Genomic DNA, 16,295 nt, shown 5'->3' with positions numbered 1-16,295 from the left:
TACCACAGTCCATGTTTTTTGACACATCAGCCTTTGACAGCGGAAGTAAATGATTCACAATCAGGAAGCGGTACGTTTTGCTTAATGCCAAAGCCTGTCACATTGCCAATTGTTCTCTTGCAAATTTAGGAACTTGTAATACTGCACTAGGATTTCAGCTGAAATTTCAGCCACAGAATGAATAATAGTTGACTGTAGTGTGTAGCTTAGTATTTTTGCAATGAACCATATTTGTAATTGAGAAATACAATGGGTTTTCCCCAAGAAAATGTCTGCTAAAAATGACCCTGTGTTCTATAACATACTGTACTAGCTGTATTGGTTGGTGAGCTATGCAAGTCAATATTTCTAAGGTTATTCATGTCATACTGCGCCCTGAAGTTCTGTTTTATTTGGAAATTATATGCATTTAAAAAAGGTTGTGTGCAGTTTGGCTAAAGCGGAAACTGCCTCAGAAAATGCTTCTGAGCTGCATCTCTGTTCATTCCCAGCAGTCTCTTTATTAAAATGGAAGCAAACGGGTTCAGAGATGTTGACAGAATGTTTTGAAGAAATACGAAGTTCAACATTCACCAAAGTTCTGTTTGTAAACTGACCATCCCTTCTGTTTGTGCGTCCGTGCATGCGTGCGTGGTCGGGATGGGGGGGGGGGGGGGGGGTTCTGCTTATTGTATGCAGCTAATCCGGTTATTAAATCAATTCAGCTATAAATATCTGTGCATTTGCCACAGAGCATCATACTCCTCCATCCTACCCCATGGAGTGAAGCGGTTCTCTCAAAAAAATGTGTTATTACATTGAATACATTTGTTCTAATAAGTGCCATGCTCGTTTTCTGAAGTGCAGGTGCGTACTCTTCTCTCTGCCCTCTTGGTTCCCGAATGTTAGTTTCCACTGTGCTGTGATTGCGATTGTCATTGTGAAAGCTGGCTGTGTGGGTGGACCATCAGAGTGCCTGCTATGCAGTTTTATGAACCGCTCCATTTTTCCAAATGAAAGAAGCAAAGTTTCCATTCTCAGTTTGTTATGTCAAATTGGCTTTTTAAAAATATATAGTCACACTTCTTAGCCACAACAGCTGAACTGACTATATGAAGGTTCCTGGTTTGCTCCACGAGTGCTGAATGTATTTTTACGTGTAACAAAAATCAAGCCCAGCTGGCTTGTTGTAGGGCAGGGTTTTAAAATGCATTCTGACGGCAGAGGCCATGTGGACAACACATTGACTTCAGTGGAAATTGATCATTTTCTACTGAAAGTAAAACAACCTTTCGTGTGGAAGACATGTGGCTGCCACAACCTTATATCACCTTTTATACCTTTTATACCTTATACCTCTCTCTCTCTCTCTCTGCGCCAGCCCACATTAGTGGAAGCGTTTGCCTATGCGGATATCTGTGTGCAGGAAGTGGCGGCATCATGTGATGAAGGCTGCGGTTGAGGTGTTAAATTGAGTAAAGCCGGCAGTGGGGAGAAACGATGACAGTGCCACATACACACAAGTCTGGCTTGTTCCATCTTTCTCAGTTAGCATGGCCTGCACTCTTTCTCTGAAAGTCAGCCCCTTAGACCAAATTGCGGAAAGTATGAAAGTATGCAGGGCAAGAAAATATCTGCTGTATAAAACTCAAGAAGACATATTTGGGAGAGCTCCAGACATTCTGGGATTCTTAAACTGTTGGCAAGTTTTTGCACAAATAGTTGTCCTCGATCAGTCTTAATCCAGAGCACAGTTCTGCCTTTGCTAATTCTAGACAGCCAGAGGAAGCTGCATATGGGCTGCAGATCTACTATCCTGCTAAAGGATCTTTAGCAGGACAACCTATGACGGTAGATCTCCAGGAACAGCGTTGGTGACCACTACATTTAAATGAAATGAATGAAAATCAGCCTGGAATGTAATATGAGTAGTATGCTAGTATGCAGTTGGTTTTGAACACGGCCTCAGATGTAAAGTAGCCTGCAAACTTTGTCTTGGTAGCATTTTCATCACATCTAATGGTTGTGCTATGCAGCTGAGGAGAAAGGCACAGAGCACATTGTGTATGAGCCCTAGGTCATAAATCCACTTAATGATCTGGAAGTGTTTCTCCACAGACACGCTGTCAGATCAATACTGTAACAGAATATGATCAATGAGATGGCTGAGCTGACCTTAAAGCTTTCTTTTTCATCTGTTCCTTTCTTCTCTTTTCTGGCCATTCCTCTTCTGTCTTCTCCATTCTTTTTGAAATTCAGAAATTGGTGACAATAATGAAAAAGAATATAGTAAAACAGATGATAACTTGGTGATAACCAGGGTCATACTGGGTCATTGAGTTCAATGTTGTTTTTTTGGGGTTTTCAGGTTGTCCTTCCATCTGTTCCATTCTTGTGAAGGCAATATCATCCCTTGTGTGTGTGTTCCCATGCCAGCTGTATTTTACAATATTTAAAATATTCTTGTGAACTTAGATTTGTGGTCAAAGGTCAAAAGACAAGGTCACTATGACCTCACGTTTGTCCCATTCTTGTGAACGCGATATCTCCAGAATGCCTTGAGGGAATCTCTTCACATTTGACACAAACGTCCACTTGGACTCAAGGATGAACTGATTAGATTCTGGTGGTCAAAGGTCAATGGCACTGTGACCTCACGTTTGTCCCATTCTTGTGAACGTGATATCTCCGGAAATGCCTGGCGGGAATTTCATTACATCTGGCACAAACGTCCACTTAGACTCAAGGGTGAACTGATTGGAATTTGGCCCTGGTTTTTTGGGTTTTTTTTGTTTGGGGATTGGTGATGTAATGATTAATTGATATTTTAGAGTCATACCTTTTCTTTGAATATTCTTCAATTGTTGTTTGATTATTTTTCTAGGTATCATCATCACCACTACTCTGCATTTAACTAAATACTAAATTGTAATGCAAAAAAAATACTTCAATGAACATTTAATGTTGTTTACATTATAGGTAACACCAATGAGTCTGGACAGACAGGGATGTAGACTGTATCGTGAGTGGTTGGCCGTGGCATACAACCGTGAGGCGGTTATTTAGCTCTAGTTTTTTGAGCCATGGAAGTCCCTGAACACATCACTCCGTTTAATTTGAGAAACCTGACTGAAGACTTGCATGGGTGATTTATGGGTGACAGTAATGCAGAAGACTGCATAATCTATCTATTCGTAGACCGGGATGTGTGTCCTGATCAGACCGTAATGGTCATGAGCTGAAGCAGCAGAAGTGGTCAGTTCTCATAATGCATCAACCATTTTAGCAGGTCACCAGACACAATGATGTGTGTATGGTTTAAAAAGTTCTGACTGGGTGATTGTGGAAATTCATTATCAAGGACAACAATTGAGTTAGACTGTCCCTGAATGTTATCTTTTCTGCACTCGGTACATTTTATGAGCACTTTTTTTTTTTTTTGCCCAGCTGTATCCGGTCACAGTGCAGTAGGCACTATAATGACCCCCCCCCCCCCCCTCTTCCTCTATGTCCTTCATCCTCATAAACGAGTCTTTATTTAGCGCTTCTTCACCTGGCCCAAATTAAATTTGGATTGATTTTCTTTCTCTCTCTCTCTTTTCCTAATTGCGTAGATAAACGCACAGGCCAGTCCTTGGTTGCTAAAACGGTCAAAGTTTTTTGCTCCCATTACACCTCGCCATGTGTCCTTGTACTGGGATGTGATGTATGGAAAAGGATACATCACAGGAGCTGCCCATAGTGTGTGTCACCACGTCCTGACCACCACAGCTCTCGTCTGCCTGTCTGCTGTGGAGCTCAGCCTGTGGTGGGCTGTTATGAGCTGTTATGAGCTGTTATGAGCTGTTATGAGCTGTTGTGAGCTGTTGTGAGCTGTTGTGAGCTGTTGTGAGCTGTTGTGAGCTGTTGTGAGCTGTTGTGAGCAGTGAAGAGCGAGGGAGAACGACCTGTAGCTAGAAAGATGAGGTGAAGAAGCGACGAGTCGGAACATGTCGTGAGATTGGGGGGGGAGGGGGGGGGGTTTGTTATCGTACGATCGCGGGTTCTCTTGGCTGATGTCCGCACTCGTGCGCACGCTTTCTCCCCTCAACCCACTTTCTGTCTGCGTTTCTTCTTTCTGGTTGCAGTCAGTCAGATGAGAGCTGTTGGCCCTGATCTATAGCAGCGGTTGATTTGCTGATAAACAGAGAGGTGGGACTAGAATGAGGAAGCACTACCCTGCAGTTAATGTTGCATTGTTTTTGGCTTTCCTGTTATACACTAGCATGGATATGTGAACTTAAACACACACACACACACACACACACACACACACACACACACACACACACACACACACACACAGAAGGGCTGGTCAATTTGCGAACAGACCTGTTTCTGCCAGTGATGATTCAAATGAACAGGCGTGTCTCTCATTGAAAACGGCCACAGTAACCAAAAGACCAACCCTGGCAGGGCGAAGCCAGTTTTGTCCTGTCCCTACTGGTTTCTGTCATCTTTAGCTTGTGATGTCAGTGTAATGCATCAGAGTGACTGAGCGAGGCCATTTTGTTTGGCTGTAAAACGTGACAGAGGGCGTAGCAGTGTCCCCCCTCGAGCAGAAATCCACAGCTTTCCGTGTCTTCGTGATGGGAGGCTGTTTTGGTGGTGCGTGTTGCCATGGGCACCTCTCTTTTTGGTTAAAGTCCCAGTGCAGATTTTGATAAACATATATCTGTTTTCTCTGCGCCGTAGCCTTGTTGTCATGGGAACATGAGAAAAGCCTCATCTGGCTGCCATAGCAACTAAATGGAACCTATTTGGGGTACGTGTATTTCAACTTGGGGAAAATGGAGTAAAATCCGAAAAGCCGCCCTGCCAGTTCCAACAGGATTATCCATCAGACACCCCTCATCCCGTGTGTGCCGCACTTTGGCCTAAATGAATTTCCAAAGGGCGAGAGCGTTGTGAATGAGTGGGTGGACCGCTTCACCTGCACGCGCTCTGTAACCAAGCCTGCTCTGTATGGGTGGGTGTGTGCGGTTGTTTTTTTTTATTGTGTTGTTATCAACAGAATCTAAACGTGAAGATTTTGATTATATACGACTGTGCGTGTGTGTCTGTCGGTCTGCCTACAGTGCATTATGGCACCCAAGGCCAGTAGTTGGTAATGCATCATTAATAAGGCCCGTTCATTAGACAGGGACAGTGTGAAACCCTGTATTAATGTGCTTTTCATTTTTAATTCAAATGTAAATCTGAGATATGTGCTGAAACACAGGTCTTGGAGACTGAGAGAGACGGATAAAATATGTGTGAAGGAGATGAGAGAGGGAGAGGGAAAGACTGCAGGGAGAGATGGGTACAGGAGGGAGAGGAGGAAGGAGTGAGCTGGTGATGTGTTCCTGATCTGTGGGACTGGGAGACATTCAGCAGTGTTCTGGTCCTGCCATTGTCTTTCCTTCTCCCCCGGAGCGTGGTCACAAGCGTTGAAAAGTCCTGAAGCAGTATCCATTGTGCAGCTCCCACGGGCACGGAGAGGGGAGAGCGAGGGAAGGTTCACTTCCGAACGAGCGGCGGTGGCGAGGAGCGCAAGTCCCGCCGGCGCACTCACGGCACCGCCGCAGAGCCGCGTCAGTCCTGGCGTGGGCGAGCTTCCTCATCTCGTGCGCCCGTTGCGCAATTGCCTCCCAACGTCGCTTTTCTGTGCCTTCGCCGTTTCAGAACGACGCTACGGCGCGCTCGTGGCAGGGAGAACGCCTGCCCCGTTATGGCCCCGTTCCTGGTGCCAGTGTCAGTATGCAGGACCATAAGTCAGGGGGGGGAGAGGGCTGTGGTAGAACAGGACGTAGGACCTCATTGAATTCCTGTTGGGGCTTAGGCTGCGTCTTTTTGCTGAGCAGAACAATTGCAGTCGGGGAAGGAATGCGTTATTGCACCACAGACCAGAGATATTTATATCTGCTCTCGGCCTGGGCCAATTTGGACAGGAAACACGATGCTCATCACACATCATGTTTTTTTTGGTACTTTTATTATTTTTTTCCATCTTCCTGTGATGACCTTTGAGCTGCTAGCTCTGGGGATGATACACCCCTCTCTCATTGTGTGGCCTTTAATCTCCCCCCACTCTTTCTCCTTCCCCCTCTTCCTTTCATTCACACTCATTCTCACACTTGATTTTGCTGCACTTTTTTTCAGATTCAAATGAGCCATTGTTATTTATTGCCGCCGACCCGAGCGCCAAGTATACTGTCATTTATCTCCTCGTTATTCAGCCTCCACCCTGTTTTTCTCCATCTGTTTTTCACTCTCCCTTTCTCTTTTGTCCTTCCCTCTCCTCCTTCTCTGTCACTCGTGCTCTCTTTTGCCCATTCTTCCTCCCCTGCTTATTTTCTCCTTAAACATCGCCATCCCCACATTTTTCACGCTCTTCCTCAGACGCCAAATAGTTTTTGATAAGCTTAAGCTCTGTACAAAGCCTCGCTGTGACTGTGGAGGTGCAGTGTTTGGTGTCACCACAAGGGGGTGGACTGGAGAGGTTTTCTTTCCCCCCCCCATAGTTCTCTTCCCCTTCTTTTTATAGTGCTCGGATTACCAGCACTATAAAAAAAGATGCAAATCTTGGTGGATAAGGAAGGTCCTGGAAAGGGATTTGCAAATGAAAAATAGTGTGGCCACGGGGGTGTAAATACATCATGGCCCAACATTGTGAGTAATTAATAAAAGAATAATAATGAATATATGCTTTTCAAATTCCTACAGCTGCCCATTGTTTTATTTCTGTGCATCTCTTTTCCCCCTCAGAGTCTTTAAGAAGTCCAGCCCCAACTGCAAGGTAAGGTGAATTTCACTGAAAGTTTTATCAGCATTTTGGTTGTGTCTGTGTCTTTATCTGTGCATTTGTTTATTTTGTTTGTGTGTATGTGTGTATGTGTTTCTGTGTTTAGTGTGTATGTGTCTTAGTTTATGTATTGTGTTTGTGTGCATGTATGCATGTTTGTGTATGCGTGTACATGTGCACGTGTATGTACGTGCGTGTGTGTGACTGAGGCAGTGTAACGTTGTCTCGCGGTGTTCCAAGCAAAATATGGGGAAGTTAGTGTCCATTCAATGACGGTTTTCCTCCTGATGAATGTGGTTTATAATTATGGTTACTTATTGCCTCTGCCAGACACTAAAACACTTGACAATGAGAAAGGACTACTCTGCTTTCCTGTGTTCAGAATACCATATTAGCTCACGGTGTTACGAACACCTATTCACGATGTTCCGAACAGCGCACAAGAAGCACAGCTGATTGCAGTTTTACACTGTTATACCAGCAAATCTCTACTCAATCATTATTTGGTTAATCTTAACATTAATTAAAAATTAATAGCATTTTGAAAAATGACATTTGCGTGCATGTCATTTTACAAGGAACACTTTTGGGAGAGCTCTATTAGCCTGCCTGTTTAGTAGTCTCTCGTTAGCAACTGTGGGTCATACTGTCACAGGGGGGCGCCATTCTTTGTCAATGTATGCTCAGACGGATCATATCTTTTTTTTTTTATGAAAAGGGAAGGAATTACACTTTACACACATAAAAATTTTTTTTTTTTTTTTTAAGTGATTACTTGTAGTAATTAGTAGCGGTGTTCGGAACTCTGTGAGCTGTGTAACTTGGTGTTCTGTATCCGTGAACCTCATGTTACCTTCTCTCTCCCTGTTGACCAGCTCCCTACAGTTACTCTTTCTCCCTGTTCTTCCTCTGTGCTCTGGGGTGGAGCTCCTCAGTAGACCCTCGGCGTATTTAGACTCTGCCTGTCATCCTCTCTGCCTGTGCCTCCGATCGTTCTATTGCGTTCACTCTGTTCTCCGGTTTCCGTCTGCTCCTCCACTTCTCTGCCTCTTAGCTTTCCGTTCTCTCTCAACCTTTAAACCTCTCGGGTGTGTCGTTTCCTGTTTTGTCCCTGTAGTGGTCCTATCATTCTTCGGTTTCTTTCTCTGCACCTTGTGTGCAGATCCTTGTGTAAGTTTTTCTCTCCTCTGTTTTTCTTGAGTTTTCCTTTCATTACCCCATTATCTCCTTATTTTTCTCCCCATTTCTTTCAGGCCAATTTTCTTTTTTCCTACCCTTTTGCCTTCAACCCCCTTTCTATCTCACTCTCTCGCTCTATCGCTCTGGCACTTTCTCTTTCTCCCTCTCTCTCCCCCTCTCTCTTCTTCTCTCTGATGGAGGGAGCAGTATGTGTGGAGGATGTGTTCTGTGCTTTGCCTCCAAGGCGGGTTGTGTTCAGGAAGGGAGTGAAGTGTCTCGGGGTCAGTATCGCAGGGCTGTCTGACCGGGAATGCCACCTGATCATGCAGTTACATTGACTAACTGGTGTGTGGAAGGTATTGACCTCTCTCTGTCTCCCTGCAGCTCACAGTATACCTGGGGAAGAGAGACTTTGTGGATCATCTAGACCATGTGGACCCAGTCGGTAAGAATATGACGGGACTTTTTATGTTCGTTATGACCGTTAGTTGGAAGTGCTTTGTGGGCAGCATCAGTGGATTTTGGTTCAGATGTGTGATGGGATATTAGGCTTGACCAAAGTGGTAATAGATGGTGAACCTTCTCATTTTCACATTGATTACATAGTCAAATTCCTTTTTGTGCTCTACTGACAATTTTCCATCCCCTCCATTTTCTGGAGGAAAATTGCCTCTGTTATAATCATGGCTGTCTGGAACTTGCATACATTTCATACGCATCTGCACCCCAACAAACCTGTAAGGGGGGAAGTTGGTCCCAAAAATGGTTGCAGGAATCGTAGCGTCAGCCAAATTTGATGTGGTAAAGGTGTGAAATGACACAAGGGGTGTGTCCACCATTTTGTAGCCTCCGGAAGTGTTGATATGACTGCTGCACTCACAGCAGTCTCCTACTGTGCTGTTATCTGTCTTGCATTGCGTCCTGTTTGTGAAGCTCTCATTTTGTTTGCTGAAGCTCACACCCAACTCCGTATGGCTTCCTCTGGGTTACCTTGGCAGTGTGTCAATGCACTCTCCCATGGGGAACTGTTACCACTAATGAGGGATTGGGGAATTTTTACAGTGACGCGCACATCCAAAATACATCCAAAATACATACACAACACAGGCACGTAAGAAAATTATAGCTTCATGCATTAAACTGCAACTACCCTTGACAATACAAGTGCAATACAGTTGTTATTGTGCTGAATTCTATTTTCAATTTATTCTAACATCTTATACAAGCTGTTATAGAAGACCCTAGTCCACTTTATACCCTTCTCTATGTCTCTATGAATCGCATGCAAAGAAAAATGTCTTGATGGACAGTGCTGTCTTTTTATCTTGGTGAAAAATCCACTGAGATGCTGTACACACCGAATCATCATCTATAGTCTACTCTCTCTGCTTCTGTCTGTGGGAGACCTGTCCATGTAGATATACTAGCAAGTGTCATTTATTGTGTTCTTTCGGTGCTTTTTGCACTGTCTCTCTGACTCTTGCTCCCTCTCCCTCTGCAGATGGAGTTCTGTTGATTGATCCCGAATATCTTAAAGACAGAAAAGGTATAGCAACATCAATCGCCTTAATTTATCGGCTGGTCCTTGGGCACACTTATTACATTGACATTACATTGCATTTATTTGGTTGGCACTTATCCAGAGCGACGTACAGTAAGTACGAAGGTCACTGAACAACTACAAAACACCGATTCTCATAAGCGTCAGTTATCCAGGCTGTGAGCATCACATCCAGTTCTCTTGGTAAATATAGGCTCAGTCAGTTAAGTTATGACATGTCATAAACTAGCGGCGAGACATGATTGCAATTATAGTTAATGACAAGGGCAACATGCATGCTCGATGAAGATCGAAACTCAGTTTATCAGTCCAGTTCATTTCTGTGGTTTCAGTGTTTCCTCCTTTGCCGTACTCTTTGCCTCTTCTCTTGCTTATCTCGACTTTCTGCTCTCCCTCCAGTGTTCGTGACCCTGACATGTGCATTCCGATATGGGCGGGAGGACCTGGACGTGTTGGGCCTGTCTTTTCGGAAGGACCTCTACATTTCCACCTTCCAGGCCTTCCCCCCCCTCCCGGAGGAACAGAAACCTCTCAGCCGGCTGCAGGAGAGGCTGCTGAAGAAGTTGGGCCAACAAGCACACCCCTTCAACTTTACTGTGAGCATTTCACTTTAATACTCATACATCACACACCCCCTCAACTTTACTGTGACAATTTACTACTGATACATCACACACCCCTTCAACCTCACTGTGAGTATTTATTACTCATATGTAGGATGGCTGTCTTGGCTCAGGCTCTCATGTCCGTGTTGTGTGTAATCAGAGATTCTGCCTTCTTTCCCTGTGCCTTTCCTCTCAATGATCTGTCTGTTCCAGGTTCCTCAGAACCTGCCTTGTTCAGTCACCCTGCAACCTGGACCAGAGGACACAGGCAAGGTACAGCAACTGCCCACAGTCAGCTCTCATGCACAGCATCCACACACATACTGATGCACAGTGTTAGTATGTACCCTCATGCAATCGTGCACTTATGTTTGCTTCAAGGCTACCTTTAATCATGGCTTCCAGCATGACACTTGTATGTATTTACCCAAAGAATTTGATCAGAAACATGTTTATTCAGAGTTTGGAAGTGCAGTGATATTGAAAGTCTAGTGCTCAGTTGAAAGTGGTCTTCCCACAGACAGGCTGCTGTTATGCGTACGTACAAACGACAATCGTTTTCCCTTTTTCTTAAAGTGTATAGCAACACCAGCATTTGGCCTGTCTCCACCCACTTCCCGATTTTAAAAGATGCGAATTGGGGTGGCTTGTGAGAGCACAGAGGGGAGGAGGGTTGGGGCAATAGAACCAGTCAGTAAGGTGTCACAAACGTGTCTTTAAAAAAAAAAAAATCCTGTCTGTCACTTTTCTGAATAGGAACCCACAGTTGATCGAGAAAGCTGTGGTTGCCATTTCATCAAAATGTCAGCAATTTACTTTCAAGTGTTGTTTCCTAAAGACTAGCAAAGGTATTATGACAAAAATAAACATACTGTAGGAACTACAGTATGAGGCTTGCCAATGATCCTTGCATGAAAAGTAGACTAACATTAGCTAGCTGACTGTGATTGAACTTTCATTTAGAAACTTCAACTACAAAAGCAATCTTAATATCGTTTTGTGAGTAACTCGGTGGTGCTCTGACAGCCAAGGACTAGATATCTCTGCTAAAAGAGCCAGACATCACCCACTTGCAAAAGACCTTACAATTGGAAACACAATAAACAAGCCTAAAACGAGACTCCCTATATCTTGACGAACAAACTATAAAATACAACTACTAAAATGGCAAATGTAAAGCTAAAGAATGATACTGATAGTAGAGTTGGAATGGAACAATGAAAGACTGAAAAGGATTTCTAGCTAAGCTAATCTATAGAGAATAAAATTGACGGTCCAGTCTGTCACAACTCGACCTCAGGTGGTTTGACATGAGCAGGGTACTTTGTGCCGTTGGTTTGAATACATAATATTATCCATCAATCAAGGGGCGGAGCTGGGGCAATGAAGTGCTTGCGTAGATGCAGTTTTTTACTTCTGTCAAAGATGTTGCTCAAAAATGCTCAAAAAATACTCCGTTCACGTATTTTCCTGTTAAGCAAGTGACACCTTTTCACTCTTCTATTTTCCCCTCATTTCTTTATTTTCCTCTACCTCTTTTTATTCACTCTCTTGCTATCATTCCTTTCTCTATCTCCATCTGTCATTCATCTCCTCTTTTTTTCCCCTCCATTCCCAGGCATGTGGGGTAGACTTTGAGATCAGAGCGTTCTGTGCCAAATCTGTGGAAGAGAAGATTCACAAAAGGTAGTGCACATTTCTGTCCTTCAGTCAGTCAGTCAATCTGTGTGTGTGTGTGTGTGTGCGTGGTGCATGTGCGTGCATGGGTCAGGACCTGGATACATATGCATATGTGTGTGTACATCAGTGGCAGTGCACTGTATGTGTGTGTATGCTGCAGGAACTCTGTGCGGCTGGTGATCAGGAAGGTGCAGTACGCCCCAGAGAAGCCCGGCCCACAGCCCATGGTGGAGACTACCCGCAGCTTCCTCATGTCCGACCGGTCCCTGCACCTGGAGGCCTCCCTGGACAAGGAGGTACAGTGCAGAACAAGTGCTCATCCGTACACACACTCGCTCATACACGTGTGCACACAGACACGTACATACTGTGCAGTCCGTTAGTATTGGAACAGCGACACTTTTTTGGTTGTTTTTACAGCAAGCAAACTGTTGAAATAAAAGAATCACTATTTGGTTAAAGTGCACACTTCCAGTTTTAATTTGAAGGTTTATCAAGAACAATCCACTCAGTGGTTGCTTTGGCTGTCTGTTTTGGATCATTGTCCTGCTGCATGCATTTGCTTGGGTCTGAGCAGACAAGATGTTTCTGGATACTTTGGCATTCATCCTACTGCTGCCATCAGCAGTGACAACAATGAACACAAGTGAGCCAGCACCTGTGGCAGCCCAAACTATAACACCCAAACCACCATGTTTCTCAGAAGACAGGGAGTACTCTGTTTCACTGAGCAGCTCCTTTTAGCCTCCACACTCCAAATCAGGTTCATCTTCTTTGTTGTACATTTGTACATTTTTGCAAACCATAACCTGGCCATTCTATTCTTGAGGCTTGCCAGGGGTTTGCATCTTGTGGTGAAACCTTTGATGTTATGCTGGCGTGGCCTTCTCTTCAAGGTCGTCTTTGACCCATCTACGCCAACATCCTGGAGAGTGTTCTTAATCTGTTGAACAGTTACAAAGGGATTTTTCTTAATCATGGAAGGAGTATTCTGTCATCCACTCTACTGGTCTTCTGTGGTCTACCAGATCGTGTGCTGTTGCTGAGGTCACTGGTGCCAAATAGTTCATTGGTGAGGTCTTAACAATGTACCAAACAGTTCATTTCGACACCAATTCTTTTGACTATGTCTTTCTTTGATTTATTATATATTTAAGCCTAGTGATGGCCTGCTTTGCTAACATTGACAGTTCTTGGTCCTTATGTTGAGAGACAACAACAGACTCCAAAGGCAGATGGCACTCCTAGAATAAACTCTAGACCTTTTGCTAGAATTAATGATGGAACTTAACACACCTGTCCAAAAAACATTTCAGTAGCCAATTGTCCAATTACCTTTGGTCCCCCAGAATTAGTGGAACTATGTATATTCTGACAATGTTCACCCAATATCGATGTTAAAAGGATAGATGTTTAACCACAGTTATTGTTTTATTTCAACTGTTTGTTTTCTGTCGTACACACATACAGACAAACATGTACATATTCACACACAAACACACACGTTCACATTCACGCACACACAAAACAAATGTGTTTCAGTATATTGAATTACACTGCAATACTCCTTTTAAACATACTTCTGTGTAAATTTGCACCGAGAGGCACTCACATCGGCACGAGTGCAAGTTTCTGTTGAAAACTGCCGTCCTTCAGGGAACATTTTTTCGTTCTGGCACTCGTTTCAGTTGTTCAGCCCCGAAGAAAAACTCCCAAGCACTCTAGCAGGTTTGAGCAGTGTTAACCTCGTGGGAGTTGAGTTCTGCTCGTGTAATTACTCTCTCCCTTTCCTCTTCACGCCCTCAGCTGTATTACCATGGGGAGCCCATCAGTGTCAACGTTCACGTGACCAACAACTCCACCAAAACCGTCAAGCGCGCCAAAATCTCTGGTGAGGGACTGAAAAGAGGATGAGGGCTTTTCCTTATGCTTGCAGCATTCTCTTTTATTGTTTGTGCGTGCGTGCGTGCGTTAATATGTATGTATGTATGTATGTTGTGTGTGTGCGTGCACGCGTGTGTGTGTGTGTGCATGTGTGTGCGTGTGCTGCAGCCTACCCAGCCCCTGTAACCCTGCACCTGTTCCCCTCTCTCCTCACAGTGCGGCAGTACGCTGATATCTGCCTGTTCAGCACTGCGCAGTACAAATGTCCTGTGGCACAGGTGGAGGCAGAGTGAGTATCCTCCTCCTTCTGCTCTTCCTCTTCCTCCCCGCATCACTTCCCTCCTTCCCTATGGACTTCCTGTACCTATACTATTCTGTCCTCTTTCCTCAGACCTCCTCCTTTTTTCTCAGTTCACTTTTCCCCCTCCTGTTTCCTAAACCCCCCGTCTCTGCGGAAACTCGCAACAGAAGTTGTATCTGGGAATTTGGTGAGGGAGCGCACATCTTAAGTACATTTTCTAGATGTTCCGTGGACCACCAGTCACACATTATAGTACCTGCCAATCCCAACGGTCCCTGCTGCTTCTGCCCATGCTGTTCAGCCACTCAAATGTGATGTCTTCCCTCAACTCCGTAGCCCCAGCGAATGGTCTTATTCAGTCTGTCCTCCGCACACTATGGTCCTCTTCCCAAGCAGACAAACCAAATGCACCCCCACCACAGCGACGTCTCCAAAATCATTTAGCCTGGCCAAATGTCTCTTCCCATTGGTCAGTGGCCCCATGTGGCCCTGCTCCATATAGCGTCATCACTGCAGGTGTTCTCTCTCAGTGCTGCAGGTTACAGGTGCTGCACTCCTGTCGCACCACAGCAGGTCTGGGCCACTTGGCCTGGCGGTGAGTATGGCCTTAGCCCCATACTCCCTGCCCCTCTAAAAGCACCTGTCCCTGGCCACGCATCAGGACCATCCCTGAGCCCCTGTTAATCTAGGACCCTGTCACTGCTGTGAACTGCCGCATCATTGGTGCCTGTCAACTACCCCTTTATCCAGGAATGCTATGGAGCTTTCACTCTGCCACTGCAAATCTCGTCACCACCACATAAATCTCTAGTCCTAATGCTTCTCAATGGCGTGGTTTGGCCACTGTGGTTATGTTAACAACTGTGTTTCCTGAAGTTCTAGGATTGCTCCGCAGCAGTCATGCCTAATACCCCTGGACATAAAACTTTAATGTGTTGACTGAGCCTGTGTGTGTCCACTGGCTGAACTCCTAATTCCTCCTGTGCCAAGCACAACCGACTACTGCCCCCCCCCCCCCCCAACACTCCCCATGCTCATCAGTGTTTAGTGTCCACTCATGCACTCTGGCACACTACACTAAACTCCTTACTTACCCTGAGAACCCCATGTCACACTGTGCTGGGAAGTGGGTCTGTTGATCTGAATTAAGATTGAATTTTGGATGGTTAATGAAGATGTCATGTTTGAATTTGAATTGCGTGCAGAAATAAACAAATACCCACGCTGGATGTTGTTCCGATAATAGAATTGCTCCTTAAAAGTTCTGAGAGGCGAAGCAATGGTCACGTGCATGGGATGGAATGCACATGCGTCCAAAATTGTTATGCTGCCATGCAGAATTTGGATTGCTGTGAATTGGAAGTGTGGGTGGGGCTTTTTGCTGTGAGCAGCTGGGATGTTATTTGTGAGATTTACACCAGGTTTATAATGTGAAATGAAATCTCACCCCCCCTCCAGTGACCAGGTGTCCCCCAGCTCCACGTTCTGTAAGGTGTACACTCTCACCCCCATGCTGAGCAACAACCGGGAGAAGAGGGGCCTGGCGCTGGATGGTAAACTCAAACACGAAGACACCAACCTGGCCTCCAGCACCATGTAAGATTCAGCCTGTGCACCACAAACGTCTGCTGTATGCCATTACTGTCTGTAACAACCATCTTCCTTCAAGTATATATGTGCTGAAATGTATCAATCTTCTAATAGGACTTTGATTACCACTGGTTTGATTTTCAGCTATTAACTTAAACTGCTTTATACTCTGTATTTAAGATAACTACAAATCAAAGCAGTGGTAATAAAGCTCCTATTATAATATTAATTACTTTTTGCACTTATATACTTCAAGGAAAGTCTAATTAACTAAAAACCAAAACTATCATAATTTAATCACAAGTATATAGTATTCAATCGATTGAAATTCTTTATTCTGTTGTATTTACACCTCACTTTGAAAGTTAAGCATTTCAGAACTCAAAACTTTGTTAAACAAAATCCAGCATTGAGATCTCCCAGGCACTGTGAGGTGAATGTGTGCCCCCTGGTGGGAAATTGTGGTCTACTTTAAAGATGCAGTCTGCAGAATTGCTCATCCCTTTTCTATATTTGAGCCTCATTTTTATAATTTCAGTTATGTTTGACCTGTTGGATGATATTACATTAAATAGCATTCAATGGATATTTTTTCACTAATACCATCTTATTTTCATGAGAGTGTAGCTGGTGGTTGACTGATCTTCACCTATGCTCTGAAAGTTTACAGCATAATTATATTACAGAAATCAT

At 44.4% G+C, this 16,295-nt stretch overlaps 1 protein-coding gene across 1 annotated transcript in view; it reads left to right on the top strand.

Annotated features, from left to right (window-relative positions):
- Window positions 1-16,295, top strand: part of arrb2b (arrestin, beta 2b) — a 31,046-nt gene that overhangs the window by 9,493 nt on the left and 5,258 nt on the right. Inside the window, exons 2-11 of the mRNA XM_061234215.1 lie at window positions 6,766-6,796; window positions 8,366-8,426; window positions 9,483-9,527; window positions 9,942-10,138; window positions 10,361-10,420; window positions 11,766-11,833; window positions 11,988-12,123; window positions 13,634-13,718; window positions 13,928-14,000; window positions 15,471-15,608. Of these exons, the coding sequence (XP_061090199.1) occupies window positions 6,766-6,796; window positions 8,366-8,426; window positions 9,483-9,527; window positions 9,942-10,138; window positions 10,361-10,420; window positions 11,766-11,833; window positions 11,988-12,123; window positions 13,634-13,718; window positions 13,928-14,000; window positions 15,471-15,608 (894 nt within the window). The remainder of the gene's footprint in view (window positions 1-6,765; window positions 6,797-8,365; window positions 8,427-9,482; window positions 9,528-9,941; window positions 10,139-10,360; window positions 10,421-11,765; window positions 11,834-11,987; window positions 12,124-13,633; window positions 13,719-13,927; window positions 14,001-15,470; window positions 15,609-16,295) is intronic.

The sequence above is a fragment of the Conger conger genome, chromosome 3 (genome assembly GCF_963514075.1).
Source record: "Conger conger chromosome 3, fConCon1.1, whole genome shotgun sequence".
Classification (NCBI taxonomy): domain Eukaryota; kingdom Metazoa; phylum Chordata; class Actinopteri; order Anguilliformes; family Congridae; genus Conger; species Conger conger.
This window is presented reverse-complemented; position numbering and strand designations above follow the sequence as displayed.